A 23,511-nucleotide genomic window follows, 5' to 3' on the forward strand; every position below is an offset into this window, starting at 1 on the left:
GTCTCCGGTTCTCCGGTTATCAGTGAGGCTCCGGTGCAGCCTCTGACTACCGCAGTTCTGGAACCTGAGACCGCTACAGATATTTTGACGGAATGTACTATGCCGATGCAGCCTTTTACTTCAGGCCCTTCCGACGATTTACCTTCCAAGGACGTCGGTACTTCTGAAACGCCATTGGTTTCTGAAGGCATTTTCAGACTGACAACCCTTACAGTCAAAACGTTTTCCAAGTCGAAGACTCCTTCTAAATCGAAAAAGGCTTCACTTCAGTCTCCTGTTCAAGGCCCTATGCCTAAGAAAAAGATGCTCAAAATGGCTGAAGATTTGATTTCTCTTATCAGGGGTTCACAGCCTCCTCCTGACAAAAGGCCTAGACAAGAGGAAGATTCTGCTTCCTCTGAACAACTGTCTATTTCTTCAGATTCCTCTGAGGACCAAGACTATTCCTTCTCTCCTTGTAAAGATTCTGATGCTGAAGAATCTATTCCCTCAGCTTCTCCTCCAGAAGATTACTCTTTTGGGGAAACTTTACACACTATGAGGGAACATTTTAACTGGGAAGGTCAGGATTACTCTGATTCCAAGAAAAGGCTGAGAGAGTTTCTTTTACTCCTCTAACACAGACCTCTAGCCATCCCTCCTGTTTTGGACATTGTGGATGATGTCTACATAGAATCCAGTTTCAACCCTGACTCTCTACCTCCTGCCCCGCCCAAGCCTGACAGATACTACAGAGTACCTGATTCCCACAAATTCCTTTACAAAAGCCCAGTAGCTGACCCAGAGACTATCTCCCAGGGTCCCAAGGGGGCTAAGGCTTCCATGGCTAAAAATCCAGTACCTTCTGAAAGGGATTCAAGAGCACTAGACAGATGGGGGAAAAAGGTTTACACCTCAGCCACTTTAGCTATGAGAGCACTAAACTGTCAATTTCATATGCTTAAGTATCAGCAATTTCTGATCTCTCAGTTAAAACAAAAGATAACCACCTTACCTCAACAATCTGAAATGAAAGAAGTACAGGATTTGTTGCACACCACTGAGCAGGTGGGCAAACATACCTTACAATGTGGGTTTGATTCTTTAGAGGCCTCCTGCAGAGCAGCTGTCACTGGATCAGTTATACGTAGGCATGCCTGGTTAAAAGAACAAAGTCTGCCTGATCATGTTAAAGCAAAACTATTAGATGCTCCCTTACAGCAGGATGTTCTTTTTGGTGTTAAAGCAGAAGAAGTTTTAAAGAAAATGGAAGATAAGGTGAAATCAATGCAGACAGTCAAAGATTTACTACAAGTACAACCCCCTCGCTTCAGCAGAAACTGGCCAACAAAAAATTGGTCCTTTCCAGCCATGGACAGGCCTTAGAGGGGTAAATACAGGTGTCCAAGGGGCAGAGGACAACCACAAGCTCAGTATAAGCCTTGCCAATGGGGCACTCCAACCCAGAAGGGAGGAGAAGACAGGTCTCAACCCACCTGAAGGCAAACTCAATGGCTTGCACCTCAGCTAGCCAAACAAAGCTCTTTTGTCAGCCCCCTTGGTGGGAAAACTAGCACTATTTGCAGACAACTGGCACATGGTCACAAAGGACAAATGGGTCCTAGACATAATTTTACGAGGATACAGATTCCACTTTCACACCTTGCCAATAAAAAGAGGAATGCCAAACCTGCCACAAAAATCAAAGGGCAGAGGCTCAAAAACAAATTACAGCTCTCATGGCCATGAGAGCCATTCAAAGGGTACCAACTCAAGAGCAAGGCCAAGGATTTTATTCAAGACTCTTCCTAGTACCCAGAAAAGAAAATGCTTGGAGACCAATTCTGGACCTTTCAATTCTAAACACTTACTTACAAGTTCCCAAATTCAAGATGCTAACACTACAGCAGCTACTTCCCATGTTGGGCAAGGAAGCATGGCTGGTAACGTTGGACCTCAAGGAGGCATACCTGCATGTCCCTACCAGACAAAGTTGCAGAAGATACCTCCGTTTCATTGCAGGTTCAACCAATTATCAATTCTCTGCACTGCCCTTTGGCTTATCTACTGCGCCCAGAGTATTCACAAAATGCCTGGCACCAGTAATTGCATACTGCAGACAAAGAGGAATTCAAATATATCCATATCTGGATGACTGCCTCATCCAAGCAGAAAGAAAAGACATTCTCTTACATCATCTGGTTTTTGTGAAGCATCTACTAAATTGTCTGGGGTACACAGTAAACAAAAAGAAGTCAGAACTAGTACCCTCACAAAAAATGACATTCCTGGGTGCCAGCTTGGACACAACGGCCCAGAGGGCTTATCTTACACCAGACAAGCAATTGCAACTGACTCAATATTTCAAGACAATGGCAACAAAGACCCAATTAACTGCAAGAAAAATTCTGCAGGCTTTGGGCTTCATGGCATCCTGCATTCTGATAATACCATTTGCAAAACTGCATATGAGGAAATTACAGTGGTACCTAAAAAGCATATGGTCTCAACACAGCCACAGCTTGGACACAGTGGTATCTCTCATTCCCTGCCTTCAACAGGAATTTCTATGGTGGGCACAGGCATGTCACCTCAACAAGGGTCAGCCTTTCATCTTGTCCCCACCCAGGCAAACTATCACAACAGATGCTTCAGACTATGCCTGGGGGGCACACATGGCAGGACAATGCATTCAAGGCCTATGGACTGCAGAACAAAGAAAACTGCACATAAACCAAAAAGAGATGCTAGCTGTACAGAAAGCTCTGACAGCCTTCAAGGATCTACTACAGCCAGGACAACTTGCAATAAAGACGGACAACACCACAGTAATGTGGTACATAAACAAACAAGGGGGCACACAATCCTACCCTCTTTCCAGTCATTCAATAATCTTATGGAACACAGCTCTGGCCTACCAAGTCCAGTTACAGGCTCAATTCCTGCCAGGACAGAAAAACACATTGGCAGACGACCTAAGCAGAAACATCAAAGATCCCCACGAGTGGAAGCTAGACCCACAAATATTTACAATGATAACTCAAAGATGGGGTCTACCAAATATAGAACTGTTTGCCAGTCCTCAAAACTACCAGTTGACAAAATGTTGTACAAGGACATTCCACCATCAAGCTTGGAAAGTGGACGCTCTCTCCTTCAGTTGGAAAAACCTGACAGCATATGCCTTTCCTCCATTACCTCTTCTCACAAAGGTTCTTTTGAAGGTCAAAAAGGAGAAACCTCGACTGATTCTCATAGCCCCAGACTGGCCACGCCAGCACTGGTACCCACTGTTGAAGAATATGGCTCACAGCCCACCATGGATATTGCCTCACATTCCTCATTTACTCACGCAGCAAGACAAGCAGATTCTACACAGCCAGATAACCTTAAACCTGGCTGCATGGCAACTCAATTAAGCATCCCACCAGCCCCTCTTTCACAAGCAGTACTGGATGTTATTCTAGAGGCCAGGAGGCCAAGCACCAGGAAGGCTTACTTGGACAAATGGAAAAGGTTTTGTGCTTGGAACCAAGCTAAAGGCCAAGACACAACTCAGCCTCATATGCCTCACATTCTGCAGTATTTAGCTGAGATGTTGCATAAAGGACTTTCCTTCTCCTCTATTAAAATCCATGCTTCAGCTATTTCAGCTCAGTACGACACAAATCCACCTTTATTTTCAAATCCTCTTCTAAGGCAGTTCCTCAGAGGGGCAAAAAACATTAGACCACCTAGAAGAGCCCCTACACCAACATGGGACCTCAACTTTGCTCTGGAAAAACTAACGCTACCTCCCTTTGAACCAGCTTTTTCTGCAGACCTTCAGTTCCTGTCCTGGAAGACTGCCCTGCTCCTGGCAATAACTTCTGCTAGGAGAGTCTCAGAATTACAGGCACTTATGGCAATGGAACCTTTCCTCATTTTCCATCAAGACAGAGTTTCTCTACGAACTAATCCTTCCTTCATGCCTAAGGTGGTTTCCAGTGTAGCTTTAAATCAAACCATCCACCTACCCACTTTCTTCCCCAATCCACAGAACAAAGGTGAGAGACTCCTGCATTCCTTGGACATTCACAGGCAACTTCGTTACTACTTGGATAAAACTAAGGCTTTCAGAAAGACCGACCAGCTCTTTGTTTCCTATGCTACAGCTTCTCAAGGGAGGGCCATATCCAAGCAAACCATTTCTAAATGGATGGGCCATTGCATACGATTCTGCTATACCCATCATGGGAAACCAGTTCTTCCTACCATTAGATCCCACTCTGCTAGGGCAACAGCTACCTCTACAGCCTTTCTCAGGAGGGTTCCTACCAAGGAAATTTTAGAAGCTGCAACTTGGAGTTCTGTACACACCTTCACCAAACACTATCACTTACCTCTTTATTCTAAGTCCAGGGCAGGCTTCGCCACTGCAGTTCTGCAGGGCCTCATTGCCTCCACTAACCCTCTATGATGCCTCCACCCTACCTTAGCTTTGGGACTCAACCCAAGTGTGATGACTGCAGCAGGGTAACACGATGAACATAGTACAGTTTTGTACCTACCATAAATGTAGATGTTCAAGTGTTCGCCCTGCTGCAGTCCAGGTTACCCTCCCTCCAACCCCTCTGATCTACTGGCTAAATCTTTGTTATGCCTTTCTGATGTATTTGCTTATAGCTGAAGGGATGTTGTGTTTGTACAGTGTTCACACCTTTTGGTACTAATTTGGATCCCCTTTTTGGGGGCACCTGACATCTGGGGCAAGAAAAACTGAAGAAAATGGCATCGGTTGCAATATATGTACCCCTGGCACTCTGACGTCAGGGATGAGGCGACAGCAACCAACGTTGGACCAAGACTTTGGAAATCCGGCCGATTGCGGGACCGCCTGATGACAGGATAACCCAAGTGTGATGACTGAGCAGGGTGAACACTCTAACATCTACATTTATGGTAGGTACAAAACTGTACTTTTCCACTCCCCAAGGCTGTATAAGTGGATGTTGACACAGATATAGTAGTCACCTCTGCTCTGAACCCTACCTAGTCTAAAATCTGCGAGGCTCAGACATGTGCACAGAAGGTCATTGTAGCTTGTGTGTGTGTGTGTGGGGGGGGGGGGGCTGGGGATGATGTCATTATCTCTTACCTTTCTTACCTTTCTCACAAGCCACAGAAGTATGCAAAGGTCGCTATATCCTGTGTTGCACTTAGGTCATTATTCCCTTAAAGTTACTCAAAAACTTCAGAGGCATACACAGAGAGTCACTATAGCTTGTTTAAGAGCAGTGTACTGTCAAGGTGTAATAGGTTGGAAACACTACTGTAGTCATTATTTTTTACTTTTTTTGCAAAAATCAAATGCATCAGAGCCATAACTGACTCATCTAGCACCTGATGTTGGTCCCTAAAGTTGCATCCCAGACTCTCATCTCTTCAAGTGAAGAGAAAAAAAAGGACTTCAGCTTTTATAGTAGGAAAGCTGATTGCTATAGCAATCGGCTTCCCATAGATACACAGATAAATGACCCTTCAGCTCTACAAGTGAGGAGAAAAAAATCTGCTTTTTTAAACTGTATCAAGCTGATCAATAGGTGATGAACTGAAGTGCCTTTCTGTATACAGGAACTTTTAATCATGCTCCCTAATGTTTTGCACCAAGGGCAACCACCCCCTTCAACACACCCTTGCAATGCTGCTGACATGCATATGTACAGATAGCTATCTTCTGGGGAAGTTAAAAAGCATGCTGTTTAGATATGTTTGATAACAACAGACTGAAATATGTTATGTTCTATTTGATTTTTTTTCAATTCTATCCCAGTATGACATCAGAGATGTATACAAATGGAAGATGCCTTTTGATGATAGGAGTGCAACAATAGCAACTTGAAATATATGACTGTGGTTATTTTTGCCTTAATTTTCATCCCAGTCTAACAGAAGAGAGGGATATACAGAATGTGATTTTTTTTTTTTTTGTTTTTGAGTGTGGCCGTGGAGGCAGATATTATTTTTAGATATGATTTATGTATCCTCATTAGCATTTGCCTTCTGGTTTATTGTGAACTGCTATTTTGTCGGTTTTGAACATTAGTCCTTGGATACAATTTCTTTCTTTCTTTTTTTTTTAAATAAAACAGTAAGACTGAAAACTTCCTTGTGTTTTTTGTTCAGGCCGTCATTGGACCAAAATGTTGAAAAAAGCTAGTTAATATACTTTACAGTATCTATACCTCTATGTCTCCAGCTTCTTTAACTTATTTCCACTAAAGTTGTTAAGTGTTACTTTTGTTAGAGTATGTTAAAAGAATGCAGGAAAAAACAAAGTTGAAGAACAAGACTTAATTTCTTTCCTTAATCATGATTTTTATTTAAGCCATCACTAAATAAAAATGTTTAAAAATCTAAAATACACCTCAGAACATCTATAACCCCCCCATACTTTCTGTGAGCTCCAGCTTCATGCAATCATTCCCCTCCACAGTTATTACGCAGTAGTCTTGCTTAGGATCTCTTAACAGGGTGTAGTAAAAAAGCAAAGTAGAAGAGCAAGACTGAATGTCTTTCTTTAATTGTGGCTTTTGCTCAGGCTATCATTGGATGAAAAAGTTATTAAAAAACTTTAATGTGCACCTGAGAACATCTAGAACCCCGACAGCTTCTTAGGTTCATAGATTAGTACTAGGCTAACTGCCCTTTTTGGGGGCTTGTTTAAGCCTAGGCAATTAGCCCATGTGAGAATTGAACCCTGCACCTTATGTTTATAAGGTAAATACCTTAACCTTTATGCCATGCCTATGTACCCACCAGACCCTTCACCTAAAGCTTATTTCCTCCACTGTTATCAGGTGTAACCTTGACTGCTTAGGGTGTGTTGAATGAATGAAGAAAGGAAGGAAAGAAGGAAGGAAGGGCAAGAAAAAAACACAAGAGTAACACAAACTGTGAGGAAAATAAGAAAAAGTAATCGGCATAGTTCGGGTAGGTCAAGATGAGCAAGAGCAGTGCGGCACTGGGTGTGTACTTGAGGGACAGTGGGTAGCAACGGATGTAATGTGGAGCCATTCAACTAGGGCAGTAGTTTACCCAGGGAGAGCCCTGTCTGGAAATAAGCCTCTGAAAACACAGCTAACGTAACTAAATAGCCCAGCACTCAAGAATGAATGTTTTAAACATCAGGAGGAGAGACTTCTGCAAAAATGGACTGTGTTTCAGCAAATGGCTATTTATTTATCTATTTTTATTTTATTTTATTTTATTTTATTTTACATTTGTTAACCGGGATAGTCCGACTGGACACAGATCCATTTTCAGCGGAGGCCCGGGGAGAAAAGCTCCACATGTGGATAGTTACATAAGAGTTAAACAGTAGCAGTTTTATACAGTCACATATAGATACCAGTATAGAATTATAGGACTATATGCATACTTGGAATACATACATACTTAAACTTAACATTGTAGTTTTCTTGTTCAAACTTAGACATTTTTAGTGGTACAAGGCTGAAAAAGGTAGCATGTCATTCAGTAGTACAATACATATGAGAATGAGACTAAGTCCGAAACATTGACTATTTTACAGATAGGTAGTAAAGAGAGTGGTAAGCTGGTTAGTCAGGGTTGGTACAGGGGCACAGCCAGTGACTTTTTAGGAATTTTTTGAGAGATGTTTTAAATTGGTTAATAGTCAGGTTTGCTGTAAGTTTGGCAGGGAGCCGATTCCAGATTGTTCCAACAGAGCTGCAAAACAATGCCTGCTGAGTTTTTAGATTTAACAGTTTGTGCGGGTATTTTGTCAGAAGACCGGAGTGTTTTTAGGTTACTGTAAGGGGTAATTATATTTTTGAGTATGGGTGTGCTTTCGTGCTGATGGAGGACTTTGTGGGACTATTAAATGGGTATGAAAAAAAGCTTCAAGATGATAATCACTTGAAATGTTGAGACTTGCTATGCCAAGTCCTGGTATGTGGATAATAAATGAACAACAATCCAGACAATATATTTTAAGTCCAAGACTGCCATTTCTCAGAATATTCCCTTTTCTCTAATGTGCTGATCTCATAGGCGATTAAAGGAGAAGAGAGATATTTGATATTCTTTATTCTCCTTCATTTTCAATCTTTTTTCTGCATGTTGGGACTTGGCATCATGAACTCTGACATTTCAGTAAGGAGCCCATAATATATCAAAATGAGCAGATCAAAACTAAATGAAAATATTACTGTGCTTTTGAAGTAAAGTGGCATCAAGTTTGGAAAAATGTACAAAGCATGTAGGAAACAGAAAGAAAGACAGAAAGATGAGGCAAAGAATAACACTAGGGAAGCAGGAAAGGCCGCACAAATGCGAAGCTTAAAGATACAGATGGATACAATTTTCAGGCAAGAAATAATCTAAATATTTTTTGTTTTACATTCTTAAAATAAGTAAAAAAAAAATGAAAGGAAGGAGAGTAACAATGGAAAGGTGCAGCTAGTTATTCTGGCATTTAGTGCTGTCCTCTGATCTGGCACCCCCTCCTCAACTTTAAGTTGAGGAGTTAAAAAAAATATATATATTTCTCAAACTAGCTCTTCAAATTACAGCAAGCCATTCTTGTCCATTCTTTCTAATCCACACCTTTCTACTTGAAGAGAAAAAAAAACTATGTTCCCTGATCTTGAGCTGCTAATAGGATGCACAAGCCAGGCCTATTACTGTCAATCTATGCTTTGCAACTTCTTTTCCCAGTTAGGGGTTGCCACAGTGGATCACCTGTCCACTCATGATTGACAGTGGAGTTTTATGGTGTTGAGTTGCCAGTCCAGTGCCCAACCTTCCACAGAAGGCACACACATGCACAAACTCACACCTAGGGCCAATTTAGAGTGTCCAATCCACATACAGCATGTCTTTGGGATGTGGGAGGAAACCGGAGCACTCAGAGGAAACCCACATGACCACAGAGAGGACATGCAGACTCCACACAGAAGGCACCCCAGTTGAGGATCGAACCAGAGAACCTCTTGCTGTGAGGCGGCAACGCTAACCGCTGAACCACTGTGGCTGCCCTTAATCTATGCTTTGCAACTAAAAGAAGAAAAAGAAAAGTTCTTAAACTGTGGGAAAGTGCTTGCTACAGTTTATGCCACTCATAGATTGTTAAACTGCTTCTGTTCTGACTACAAATGCAAAAAAAGTCTTCTTTAATTTTAAAATATAGCAAATTACTTACTACAAATGTAGGAAAGAGTTTGTTCACTTTAAAAATTAAAGAAGAGTTTTGTTTTCTCTTTTAATGTCACACGTAGAGCACTAAAGTGCTGCTTCAGTTCAAATCACAAATTCAATATGAGCATTAATGAATGCCAGCAAAGCAGTCAAAATCTGATCACACCCGCTAACATTTTCTGGGGTGGGTGGTGTGGAGCCCCTCCCCTTGGGTGCCATTTTACCCAAGTCCAGTCCTGCCTGGAAGTCTGTCAGGCAACATGGTTTCCCAAAAGGAAGGCCATGCTAAACAAATAATTCTTTGCTTATCTTACCATTAAAAATGAATAATGGGTACAAGCTATTTGGACTTTCTCAGTGGATTTAGCATGTACCAGATGATGAGTAACTGAACAAATTAGAAACCATCGAATTAAACCTAATCTGGTAGCACCATTACAATGGCTAGACAATATACATAAGGTTATAGTACACTGAGCAATGTACTCAGGTTAACAAGATGGTGGCCAGTGTGATGTCATGGGGATCAGGAATGAGACTAGCCTTTTTAACTGACTTTATAACTGACTCTGTAGAAGATATATAATGAAAAGTATCTGTTTCTTTGGATGACTCACCATTATGCAGCATGACTAATTCACAAAAAGATAGGAAAATAGAGACTTAAAAACTGACAGACTGCTTATGAAACAGAAGTTTACATTGTAAAGAAAGAAATTAAAATTATGCAAATGGGATACAACATTCCCCAGAAGTAGCACAGAGATGGAGAGGAAGCAGATGCAACAACAAATGAAAAAAGGAATATGGAGTTATCATGCTATGGTACTCTAGTAGAAGTTTGAAACTTAACAGTACAAGTCTTAAAACTGAGAAAAAAACAGTATGAGTTACAACAAATAACAAGCTGTAAAGGTCACTGTTACACATTAAAAGCATTTTGCAGGGATGATACACCCCCTCACGCATCATCAGTGTAGGGGATCTGCGTCCCCACAGTACTGCTACTTACGTCTAATAACTTACTCTGCATCAGAGAAAACTCTATGAGATAAAGTAATTTCTGACATAGAATAGGTTTTCAATAGTAGCACTTAAATTTCTGTAGTTTTGTAGATTGCACCTGAACTTAAGATAAGTCCCTGAACTTACCATCCACACCAAATGGCCAAAAGGTAAACACACATTATAACAGCCAACAAAGAAGATTGGCAGCATACTGACCATCTGGCTTTGTCATCACCAGCTAACAATCAGTAAGTAAAAATAAATAAAACATTTGAAGGCCAAATGATTTGTTTTTCTTTTCATAGAAAATATACAAAATGCCTTATATATGATAAATATGAATACTAGTAGGTTTTTTTTTCAGAAAATCTCTGGACATTACTTTTTTATACTACTTTGGGGTTTGATTGATTTATTTATTTATTGTTGTATTTCTTGCTTGAGACTTATAGACTTTCCACAATATTTTCAAGGAATGTTTAGTTTATTTATCATTATTTCTGGCACTGCTATAAAAGCATCAACCTATACGAACAAGGTGAGATGCCAGGAAGTCTATCAGTATCTAGTTAAGTCTAACCTCCCCTTTGTAATATTGAAAATGCATTTGTTCATAGTGCCAAAAGCTCTTTTTTCCTCCAAGCTATCAGCTGTTGCTTGCTTGCTTCATAGTGCTGCCATGTCACAGATGGCTACCTTTGAGACATATATTTTCTTCTTCCAAATTATAATTATCCAAGTCCAAAAGAATGTGCACTGAGTGACCACAGAAAGGGACAGGAATTGCAATATTAACATGTTAAGCTAGAAATTCAACACTTTTGCTTCAATACACATGCCCAGAAGGTATTTTTAAAATAAACAAGCGATTTTAATATTAGTTAAGCTCCATTTTGTGGAATGTAAAGAACATAGCCAAAATTAACTGGTAATTAAAAGGTAAACAAAATAAATGTAGGTAATTTTTTAACAGCATTAGGCCACGTGGCAGTTTTAAGTATCAGAATTTTATAAAATGGCTTCTTCCTTGATGTATGACTGATTTCACAGTCTAAGAGACAAAGCACCACATTATCTCAGTTATTCTATGAAAGTAGAATATAATATTATCCTGTATAGTGCTTTACCTTATCACTGTCCTTAATGATGTCAGGTGCTGTTTCAGAAGGCTGTTGCCTTTGCTTTGGTGTACTGTTAATGGGTGCGTGTCCATGGTTCAGAGTCACAGGTATTTTATCTAAGTAAAGAAAATAAATAAAAATTAACACAGAATTTTTATTCTATATGGATGTTTGCTTCTTTTTCAGATTTGAAAAGAGATGCATACTCTGCAGTTCTTTACACTAGTACAAAGAATTATTTCATTTATTAATTTTTGCCTATAGTTTTGTGATACGTTATGCTAATTTTTAGCATACGGAAATGCTGAAGGGTGAGAACACATAGCCAAGTACATTACAAGCTGTGGCACATGTATGAAAAACATAGCTTATACAATATATGGCAACAATAAAACTGAACAGAACAAAACAATGCAGGGACTATAGACAAAGCAAAGTATATCATACAAGTGAAAGCATTTTGCAAGAGCAATATAAAGACATTAATCTTTGGTGCTGCCAGACAATTCATGTTAAATCTGTAAAAATGAAAATGTTTATTATTATAGTAGAAATATACAAAAAATCTTAGAACAGATCTTACTGGTGCCAAAAAGCAAAAATTTAAAAATGGATGACCAAAAATTATTGAAGCAGTGGACTGTTAAAGCAAGAAGTTACCTATTACATCTAATGGCAACTATATAACAAAAACACTGATCAACTGCCTTCAAGATATAATTTTTCTTCTTAAAAACTTTAATGATCTCACCAAATATAACACAGTGTGAGGGTGAGTGACCAAGAAGGGGAGGAGTAGGGCTAATGCAGACAGTCCTCCAGTGAAATAATTTTTATCTATATCTATATACACACACACATATATATATATATATATATATATATAGAGAGAGAGAGAGAGAGAGAGAGAACCAGTTTCATGGCACCTATAATTCACATTCAAGGTATTTTATTACCTTTTAATTACTAAGGATTGCTGTGACCACATGTTTCACTCACCAGGTCCATGTGTTCATGGCGACTCAGTAATGTAGTATTTTGGGTTATATATGGACATAGACTGACTATCCTACACATATGCACTGTCAACACAAGCACTTTATTACTTTTTGGGCACACCTATGATAATAATTTACTTTGCTAGATTTCTGAGCATACCCTTGATAAACACATGAACACACACACACCACTTGGCATTGGGTCATAACGAAAGATATAAAATTATTATTTCTGTGCTACCACCTTGGGTGGCCATGGTGGTGCACCGGTTAGCATTGCCACCTCACAACAAGAGGTTCTCTGGTTTGATCCTCAGCTGGGGTGCCTTCTGTGCAGAGTCTGCATGTCCTCCCTGTGGTCGTGTGGGTTTCCTCCCACATCCCAAAGATATGCTGTAGGTGGATTGGACACTCTAAATTGGCCCTAGGCGTGAGTGCATGTGTGTGCGATGGCAACTCAACATCATAAAAACTCCACTGCCAATCATGAGTGGGCAGGTTATCTGCTGTGGCGACCCCCTAACCAGGAAAAAGCCAAAAGGGGAAGATTTCTGCGCTACCACCCTAACATATGAATACTATTTTTATGATTTTTTGTAAAAATATGTAATAAATAACATAATGGTACTGAGCAAACTGTCACCACTGCTGAGTAAGTATAGCTCATTGCAATATTATCTCCACCATTGCTTCATATAATAAATATCAGGACCAGTTTTAAAGCTGAATTGAACATAAGAATGACACTGAATAGTTTCCAAGGTCACCTGTACTTATAAACCAATGAAATACATTCCAAAGGTTACATAATTACCACAATAGATTCCTAATTCCAATAAACATGCCAGTACGTTTGCTATAAAAAAGACATTTATGTGGGACCAAATAGATTTATCCTGCAGACAAATGTCCATTAAACTATGCTATTATAGTAGTGCAACATAAAAGATGAAGCATTCACTGTTGTTGTCTAAAGAAATGTTACAAGAACAAGAAGTCCTGTTTATGGCTGGTGGAATCCAAATTCACAGAGGTAGATATACAGCAGCACAACAATATAGATCCCATAAAATGCCTTTTTTGTCTATATTATGCTTATTTTATAACCACACTGATACAGTTCAGACTAATAAAGCCACCATATTTAATTTTACGCAGCATTGTGTGATATGATAAAGAATAATGATATCCCTCAACTGTATACTGAAGCAAAATGCTGTAGGACAAGCACCAAATGAATTAGAGAAGTGGCATACAATTATATTACAGTGTACAGAGGAACACCAAACTGGTAAATGCATATGTATGGAGTTTCCCCTCTGCTGCTGTGCTGTCCTGGCTCCAGCACTCGCCCCTTCTACATTTTGTTGTTGCTCGGGCTCCTACCAACCCCGCCCTAACCTCCTGAAAGTCTCCCCTGAACTATCTGGATAAGAACCGGCTATCAGACACCAAATCCAAAGCTGTAAGGCCATTGTGCTCCCTGAGTTTTTCCTCAGCAAGGACTATTAAGAAAGTATGTGTACTCCTGTAAATGTTTGCTACTTCTAAATTTGATTCTATCAGGTCGCAGTGCGCTCCCCTGCCAGGCTAGCCAGCAGCCACTACCCCCCCTTTTGCTGCTTTCCTCTCCTAGTTCCCACCTTAATTTTTACCCCCTCTTTACTGCTCCTACTCTAGCTCTCACCTTATTCTCCCCCCTTCCCTGATAGACCCCTCCTCCTATACCTGTTCCTCTCCCTGGGGTCACTGCTATTTTAGACCATCCGAACACTATTGAGGGTGCTCCCCTACCTTTCCACCGTCACTACTACCTTACCCCTCCTTCCTCTTCTCCATTAAACTGGCTCTATAACTCCTTTCCTCTGCTCTCTCCCTCACTACTGTCCTAGATTTACCTACTCACTCTTAGCTTATACTGCCCTCCTCTACCCTTTTTCCTTGCAGTTTTTTTTTTTAACTTCTCACTCTGTCCCTCTCCTTGGCATCTACCCTCCACTTCTCTGTAGATCTTTCTTCCCATTTTACTCTCTGCGAGACTTACCTTAGTCTATTCACTCCTTACTGATTGTCTTCCTCTCTTTCTCCTCCTCTGGCTCTTCTCTCTGTGCTCATCCCTTCTATTCTACACTGCCCCTTTAACTCCATACACTCAGACTATTCTGTCACTCTGACTGTAAGCCCCTATTCCCTTAGTCTTCTTTACTCTCCCGGTCTTTTCCTTTCTGTCCCGCCTTAGCTGTCACTCCCAAATTTGTGACTTTCATTCTGCCCCTGACCTCCCTGTTCTCTCTCCTTCCTCCCCAGCCCACTTTCTCCTCCCTTTTTCTGCCCACTTCCTCTTCCTCTCTTCAAAACTCCCGCGACCAAATAGTCGCCATCTTAGTTTCCCCTCTGCTGCTGTGCTGTCCTGGCTCCAGCGCTCGCCCCTTCTATGTAAGTTGTATGCTTTCTGCTAAGTTTGAATTCACAAAACTGTACTGTGTGGTTATTATCTACTTTCTCGGCTGTACTAGTTGGGAGATTTAGCAACTTGTTTTTCCGCTGCTAATGCTATACACATAGCGTGTAGCACGCGAAACTAGCTCCTAAACTACAAGGGACTCGTGTATGCTGTGCTTGTTTTATCTGAGTAGTAATAACTACCCAGCTTTCTCTCATACTGTTCTAGTGTGTTAGTTTTTAATAATTCCTTACCATTTGTACAATGTCTTATTCCTGAACAAACTGCACATGACTCAATGTAGGTAGCTTGTAAAGCTTAGTAATCTTCACAAATGTGTAGCTTGCATTATTTTTAACTGATACAGCTGTTTAAAATGTTTAACTGCCTGGGGCTTGTAAAGCTTAGTAATCTTCACAAATGTGTAGCTTGCATTATTTTTAACTGATACAGCTGTTTAAAATGTTTAACTGCCTGGGGCTTGTAAAGCTTAGTAATCTTCACAAATGTGTAGCTTGCATTATTTTTAATCTGATACAGCTGTTTAAAATGTTTCAACTGCTTGGGGCTTGACCTGTTTTATTTGGATAAAACTATCTGGGGCTGAACCAAGCATTTCAATTCATCCATGCTAATCGCTCACATTCTACCTTTTTGCTCTCAGCTGCGACATAACTGCTTGTGTTTAATTTACTGTTTACAATGACATATTGATCTAATCGATATTACTGTTTTATGCTTACTTATTTTGTTCAACTAAATCAGTGCTAGTTGCACAGCACGCTAGCCGTTGTAACTTGTAAACGCTACTTACTAGGGTGAATGAACTAGCTTAAAGAGCGACCTGAGTTTGTTTTCTTTACTGTTTGCTTGGCCACTTCTCTATAATTTGTAGGAATAAAACTCTATTTTGTTTTATCATACTGCTTTGCTACCCGAAATTGTTCAAATTTACTGTTTGTATGCTGAAAGCTGTCTACTGTGTACTCCTGATACCTTCACTGCTGCATTATAATCTCTCTTCTTTCTCCAGATTTTGTTGTTGCTCGAGCTCCTACCAACCTCGCCCTAACCTCCTGAAAGTCTCCCCTGAACTATCTGGATAAGAACTGGCTATCAGACACCAAATCCAAAGCTGTAAGGCCATTGTGCTCCCTGAGTTTTTCCTCAGCAAGGACTATTAAGAAAGTATGTGTACTCCTGTAAATGTTTGCTACTTCTAAATTTGATTCTATCAGGTTGCAGTGCGCTCCCCTGCCAGGCCAGCCAGCAGCCATTACCCCCCCCCCTTTTGCTGCTTTCTTCTCCTAGTTCCCACCTTATTTTTACCCCCTCTTTACTGCTCTTACTCTAGCTCTCACCTTATTCTCCCCCCTTCCCTGATCCTGATAGCCCCCTCCCCCTTTACCTGTTTCTCTCCCTGGGGTGACTGCTATTTTAGACTGTCTGAACACTTGGGGGTCCTCCCCTACCTTTCCACCGTCCCTACTACCTTACCCCTGCTTCCTCTTCTCCATTAAACTGGCCCTTTAACTCCTTTCCTCTGCTCTTTCCCTCACTACTGTCCTAGATTTACCTACCCACTCTTAGCTTATACTGCCCTCCTCTACCCTTTTTCCTTGGAGTTTTTTTTTTTAACTTCTCACTCTGTCCCTCTCCTTTGCATCTACCCACCACTCCACTTCTCTGTATATCTTTCTTCCCATTTTACTCTCTGCGAGACTTACCTTAGTCTATTCACTCCTTACTAATCATCTTCCTCTCTTTCTCCTCGTCTGGCTCTTCTCTCTGCGCTCATCCCTTCTATTCTACACTGCCCCTTTAACTCCATGCACTCAGACTATTCTGTCACTCCGACTGTAAGCCCCTATTCCCTTAGTCTTCTTTACTCTCCCGGTCTTTTCCTTTCTGAACCGCCTTACCTGTCGCTCCCAAATTTGTGACTTTCATTCTGCCCCTGACCTCCCTGTTCTCTCTCCTTCCTCCCCAGCCCACTTTCTCCTCCCTTTTTCTGCCCACTTCCTCTTCCTCTCTTCAAAACTCCCGCGACCAAATAGTCGCCATCTTAGTTTCCCCTCTGCTGCTGTGCTGTCCTGGCTCCAGCGCTCGCCCCTTCTACGTAAGTTGTATGCTTTCTGCTATGTTTGAATTCACAAAACTGTACTGTGTGGTTATTATCTACTTTCTCGGCTGTACTAGTTGGGAGATTTAGCAACTTCTTTTTCCGCTGCTAACACTATACACATAGCGTGTAGCACGCGACACTAGCTCCTAAACTACAAGGGACTCGTGTATGCCGTGCTTGTTTTATCTGAGTAGTAATAACTACCCAGCTTTCTCTCATACTGTTCTAGTGTGTTAGTTTTTAATAATTCCTTACCATTTGTACAATGTCTTATTCCTGACCAAACTGCACATGACTCAACGTAGGTAGCTTGTAAAGCTTAGTAATCTTCACAAATGTGTAGCTTGCATTATTTTTAACTGATACAGCTGTTTAAAATGTTTAACTGCCTGGGGCTTGTAAAGCTTAGTAATCTTCACAAATGTGTAGCTTGCATTATTTTTAATCTGATACAGCTGTTTAAAATGTTTTATAGATTCATTGATTAGTACTAGGCTAACTGAACTGCTTTGGGCTTGACCTGTTTTATTTGGATAAAACTATCTTGGGCTGAACCAAGCATTTAAATTCATCCATGCTAATCACTCACATTCTACCTTTTTGCTCTCAGCTGCGACATAACTGCTTGTGTTTAATTTACTGTTTACAATGACATATTGATCTAATTGATATTACTGTTTTGTGCTTACTCATTTTGTTCAACTAAATCAGTGCTAGTTGCACAGCACATTAGCTGTTGTAACTTGTAAACGCTACTTACTAGCGTGAATGAACTAGCTTAAAGAGCAACCTAAGTTTGTTTTCTTTACTGTTTGTTTGGCCGCTTCTCTATAATTTGTAGGAATAAAACTCTATTTTGTTTTATCATACTGCTTTGCTACCCGAAATTGTTCAAATTTACTGTTTGTATGCTGAAAGCTGCCTACTGTGTACTCCTGATACCTTCACTGCTGCATTATAATCTCTCTTCTTTCTCCAGATTTTGTTGTTGCTCGGGCTCCTACCAACCCCGCCCTAACCTCCTGAAAGTCTCCCCTGAACTATCTGGATAAGAACCGGCTATCAGACACCAAATCCAAAGCTGTAAGGCCATTGTGCTCCCTGAGTTTTTCCTCAGCAAGGACTATTAAGAAAGTATGTGTACTCCTGTAAATGTTTGCTACTTCTAAATTTGATTCTATCAGGTCGCAGTGCGCTCCCCTGCCAGGCTATCCAGCAGCCAATACCCCTCACTCTTTTGCTGCTTTCCTCTCCTAGTTCCCACCTTAATTTTTACCCCTCTTTACTGCTCCTACTCTATCTCTCTTCTTATCCCCCCCCCCCTGATCCTGATAGCCCCCTCCCCCTTTACCTGTTCCTCTCCCTGGGGTCACTGCTATTTTAGACCGTCTGAACACTTGGGGGTGCTCCCCTACCTTTCCACCGTCACTACTACCTTACCCCTCCTTCCTCTTCTCCACTAAACTGGCCCTTTAACTCCTTTCCTCTGCTCTCTCCCTCACTACTGTCCTAGATTTACCTACCCACTCTTAGCTTATACTGCCCTCCTCTACCCTTTTTCCTTGGAGTTTTTTTTTTAACTTCTCACTCTGTCCCTCTCCTTTGCATCTACCCTCCACTCCACTTCTCTATAGATCTTTCTTTCTATTTTACTCTTGAGACTTACCTTAGTCTATTCACTCCTTACTGATTCTTCCCTCTCTTTCTCCTCCTCTGGCTCCTACCCCCCAAATTCGACCCGCCCCTGGTACATCTACATTTATCCCTCACTAACTCCTCCCACCATTCATTTTCACCACTCACAATCTTCTATTATCTCCTCTTTTCCTCCATCTGGTAGCCAATCCCAACCACTCTATAATTTTCTCCTCCCACTCCTACTCCTTCCTTTTCTCTTACTCCTCCCCTTCTCATCTCACTTAATCTTCCCCTCTCCTATCCACTTTCTACTCCCCCCTACCACTCACTTTCTCCTCTCCTTCTCTAAGCTTGCAACTTCATTTCCTATTTTTCTCACTTCCTTCTTCTCACCCATTCCAAATATGCCCTCCCCAACCCACTTTTCCTACATACTCCCTTGCTCCCTACTATTCTTACTAATTCCTATCTATCATGCTACTTCATACTCCTCTAAAGCCCCCCTTATATACCGCTTTTTCAAACTACCCCACTTACTCACCCACAACCTCTTCTACTCTCACATTTTCACTCCATTTTCCCCTCCCTTACCCCTCCAAACCTTCTACACCTTTTCCAGCTCAAACTATTCTCCACCTCTTCTAAAAGATCCCCTCTTACACCTCCACTCTCCCCAAACATCTCCCTTCAATCCAAACTCAGAAGGCAAAAACTTATCTCATATAACATCCTAGCCTTATCTGGAGACATACATCCTAACCCTGGCCCTTTCCTCACTCCTAGCAACTCAATCTCTTCTTCCTCTTCACCCCCTACTTTAACCAAACTTCCCCCCCCTTCTCCTTCTTCTTCATCTCTCTCTCATAACACCCTTAAAATCTTCACTATCAATGCCCAGAGCCTCAACAACAAAATCCACCATGTTCATGCTTGGATCAACCTCAACCAACCCGATATCTTAGCCATCTCTGAAACTTGGCTAAAACCACATATCTCTGATTCTGAAATCCTTCCTCCCGGTTTCCACATCCTCAGGAGCGACCACATAAACAAAAAAGGTGGAGGCTCTGCCCTTATCTACTCTAACCTTCTATCCCTAATCCCCCTGCAAATCCCAACCCCACATTATAAAAACACTGAAATAACAGCAGGACTACTTCAACTTAATAAACATAAAAACATGTGCATTATTTCCTTATATATATCTCCAGGCAACAATATCTCAACCCTAGAAAATATTCTTCACTGGGCCTCATGTGAAATAAAGTATGAAACCTTCATTCTTGGTGATGTTAACATCGACTGGAATAAAATCAACACACCCACCCCCTCCCTATCTATTAACCTCTACAACTTCACCCAAGTAATACATTCTACCACCCGTCCTAACAAAATCCACCCCCCATGGTCCATCTTAGATTGGATCTTAGTCTCCCATCCAAACAAAATCTCTCTCTCTGGTACTTCCCCTAACACCTTCAGCGACCATCTCCTGCATACATCCATTGCTCTTCTAACTCCTCCCAATACCAACATCATTACATTCAAACCCGTAACCTTAGCAACTTTGACCCCACAACTTTCTCTAACATTTTTAAGCAAATCAACTGGCAAATCCTAAACTCTCTCCCCCTTGACAACGCTGTTGAGCACTTTAACTCTATCTTCCTAAACACGCTCAACTCCCAAGCCCCCCTAAGAAACAAGCGAATCAAAGCCAATTCTGCTCCTTGGCTTACCAAAGAGACTAAAAATTCCATGCATCTCAGAGACAAATCCTGGAAACTTTATCAAAAAACTAAACTGCCTACTGCCTGGCTCCAATACACCCAACTCCAAAACCAAGTAAAAAAGTTAATCACCTCAGACAAAAAAATCTACTACAATAAACTTCAATCCAACCATACTAAGAACCCAAAACAATTCTGGAAATCTGTTAACTCTCTTCTCCATCTGGGGTCAAGAAATAACCCCTGCCCTGATCCAAATTTAACTGACAAGGAACTGAGCACTCACTTTAATACCTTCTTTACAGACTCTATAGCTAAGCTAACCAAAACTTTTCCAGGCAAAAATCCTCCAAACTTCCTCAACTCCACCTCCAACATCCCTAATAGCCATCCCTCCATGTTCCAGCTCAAACCAGTTTCCACAATGTATATAAAAAACTCTTATCTAAACTAAAGCCATGCTCTAATGCCCCTGACAACATTCCCCCCCTCTTTCCTCAGATATGCTGCTGAAGGTATTGCTCTCCCGATTAGTATCCTGATCAACCAATCCTTAAAAGAGTCTTATATACCCAAACTTTGGTGTTCTGCCTACATTCTTCCTCTTCACAAAGGAGGCAAAAACACCTCCATTTCTAACTTCCGCCCCATTGCCCTACTCTCCCCACTATCTAAAATCCTAGAAAAATGCATCCACCACCAACTTTTACCCTACTTAACTCAGAATCTGCTACTCACACCCACCCAACATGGTTTCCGTCCCGGCTGCAGCACCATAACTGCCCTACTATCCTTCCTAGAAACTGTCAATCAAGCCCGAGATACCAGACTTCTTGTATCAACTATTCTGCTAGATCTTTCCAAAGCCTTTGACACCATCTCCCATAAACATCTTCTCTTCCATCTCTCCAACCTTAATCTCTCCCCCAACACTCTATCCTGGTTCTCCAGTTACCTTTCAGACAGATCTCAGGCTGTCAGATAGAAAGCCTCCACCTCTTCCTTCTTACCCACACCTATCGGCATTCCTCAGGGGTCCATCCTTGGCCCTCTGCTTTTCGACATCTTTATAAATAACCTTCACACTGCCCTCCCTGACACTACAGTCATCCAATACACAGATGACTCCACCCTAGTTTGTTCTGCCTCCAACCCTTCTGAACTTCTGTCCAAAACTCAAAATGCTTTCTCCACTACTAAAAAGTGGATGCACCAAAACCATCTCTCCCTTAACTCCAATAAATCTAAATTACTAATTTTCCTTCCTACCAAAGCATCTTCATTTAACAAAAACTCGTTCAATGTCCTAAGCCTAACCAACACTCTTATAGAAGTTGTCCCTTCCGCAAAACTCCTTGGCATCACCATTGATAAACAGCTCAAATTTGATCTCCAGATTCAACAAAACATAAAGAAAACCCACCAAAAATTAGGTATGCTCTACCACAATAATCAATTTCTTTCTAACTTCTCTAGGCATACCTTAGCCATCACCTACCTCCTCCCCTCTCTCCTTTATGGTGCCCCACTTCTAACTAATCTTTCTGCTTCCACCACCTCAAAACTCAAAGCTTGCTATAATAAGATCTCTAAATTTGCCACCAAATCCAAAACCTGTACTCACCACTGCCATGCCCTACAATCTCTAAACTGGTTAGAACTCCCTAACTACCTTGACTATCTCCAACTAACTACCACTCACAAGTTAATATTTTATCCAGAAAAATTCCCTGCCTTATCTAACATCCTTCCCCCTTACATCCCTAACCGATCTCTGAGATCTGAACACCAAAACCTAATCTCCATTCACAAACCTAAGCATCCCGCTGGCCAGCTCCTACTCTCTTTCTCTCTTGGAAGAAAATGGAACTCCCTCCCACCTTCTCTTAGCACCATCCCTAACTCTGACTCTTTCAAGACCCATCTTTTCTTACACTTACCCTCCAAATGGAAATGTCCTTGCTTTCACCCAATATAAATTCTAGAAACTTTCTCCACCTTGACCTCTATTCTCTAGCACCAATCTACTATATACTCTCTTAATTTCATTCTATGTTCCCCCTATATGGTTATAGCTGACTTTCAGTAAGTATGTAAATACTGTACATATGTAGCAAAAAAAAAAAATTAACTTTTTTTTTTCTTTCTTTGTAGACTCTGCATCTTGGACATTGTACTTTTTATGACTGTATTTTATGTAATCCTTACTGTATTGCCTACTACTGCATCTCACATATTCTTAACTGTTTGTGACATTGTATTATCATCCATTACTGTATGTAACCTTGATTGTACTGTCTTTGGAGCTTTTCTCCCCGGGCCTCCATTGAAAATGGGTACTTCTTGGCCCAGTGGACTTCCCCGGTAATCAAACTGAAATAAATAAATACATTTTTATTCCTCAGGACTGCTGATTTTGAGACACTACTGTTCATTCAAACCCTGAACCATATTCAGAAAGGTTACACAAAGACTGCCCTTCCACAGTGCTTTAGCAATAAGATGTGCAGCACCACAGTGAGCCGTTTCCGCTGCCTACTGCAAATAATAATGAGGCCATCCAGGAAGCAGTCTGTGCTAATTAGCAATGCACCCTCTGCTGAAAATACCTGCAGTAAGGCATTTACACAGTGTGTGATTCTGCATAACGAACCATGACCAAAAGCTCACATTTGTCCATCCCATAAGTACCAAGGCATTTAGTAGACAGGTAGTGCTAGGGGAATATGCATGTGTTTATGTGTGCTTTTGCATGTGTGAGTGTAGCTATGAGTGTGAGTCTGGCAGTTGGCACAGAGGATTAAGGCGCTGTTAAAGAGCTGCTTCCTCTAGCCCAGTGGTTCAGGGTTTGATTCCCTCAGCCACCAGTGCCTAACTGTGTGACTCTGAGCAAGTCACATAATCACACCCAGGATAAGTCTGAAAAATGCCTAAGGAGATCAGTGCACTGTCATGGTTAACAAATGCAAATAAATAAATACCTAGGAGGTCACAGTTGGAGGGGCGTTAGTTAGGGGATAGAGTAGGTAGCAGGTTAGTGTGTATTTGATAGGGGACTATCATGCATCCACACTTTCCTTCTTATCATTTAGTGTAGCAAGGGCTTTTTTTATATAATAACAATGACAATTAGTTTGAAAATCTAACCTCTGGCATTGTACAATGAGTGCAACAGTTTGTGAGATACAAGGGGCAAGGCACTGATAAGAGGCAACAGTAGGGGCATCGTGTAAATGTAGGACTGACAATTGTGAGGGATGGGTGTGTG

At 41.1% G+C, this 23,511-nt stretch overlaps 1 protein-coding gene across 2 annotated transcripts in view; it reads right to left on the reverse strand.

The window, feature by feature from the left end:
* The window catches only part of LOC122792261 (CD2-associated protein-like), a 1,538,751-nt gene that overhangs the window by 550,013 nt on the left and 965,227 nt on the right, over nt 1–23,511 (reverse strand). For both annotated transcript variants that reach the window (XM_044060012.1, XM_044060011.1), the window contains exon 6: nt 11,316–11,425. In XM_044060012.1, coding sequence (XP_043915947.1) covers nt 11,316–11,425 — 110 coding nt within the window. The remainder of the gene's footprint in view (nt 1–11,315; nt 11,426–23,511) is intronic.

The sequence above is a fragment of the Protopterus annectens genome, chromosome 1.part2 (assembly GCF_019279795.1).
Source record: "Protopterus annectens isolate FY-2018-M chromosome 1.part2, PAN1.0, whole genome shotgun sequence".
In the NCBI taxonomy this organism is placed as follows: Eukaryota; Metazoa; Chordata; order Ceratodontiformes; family Protopteridae; genus Protopterus; species Protopterus annectens.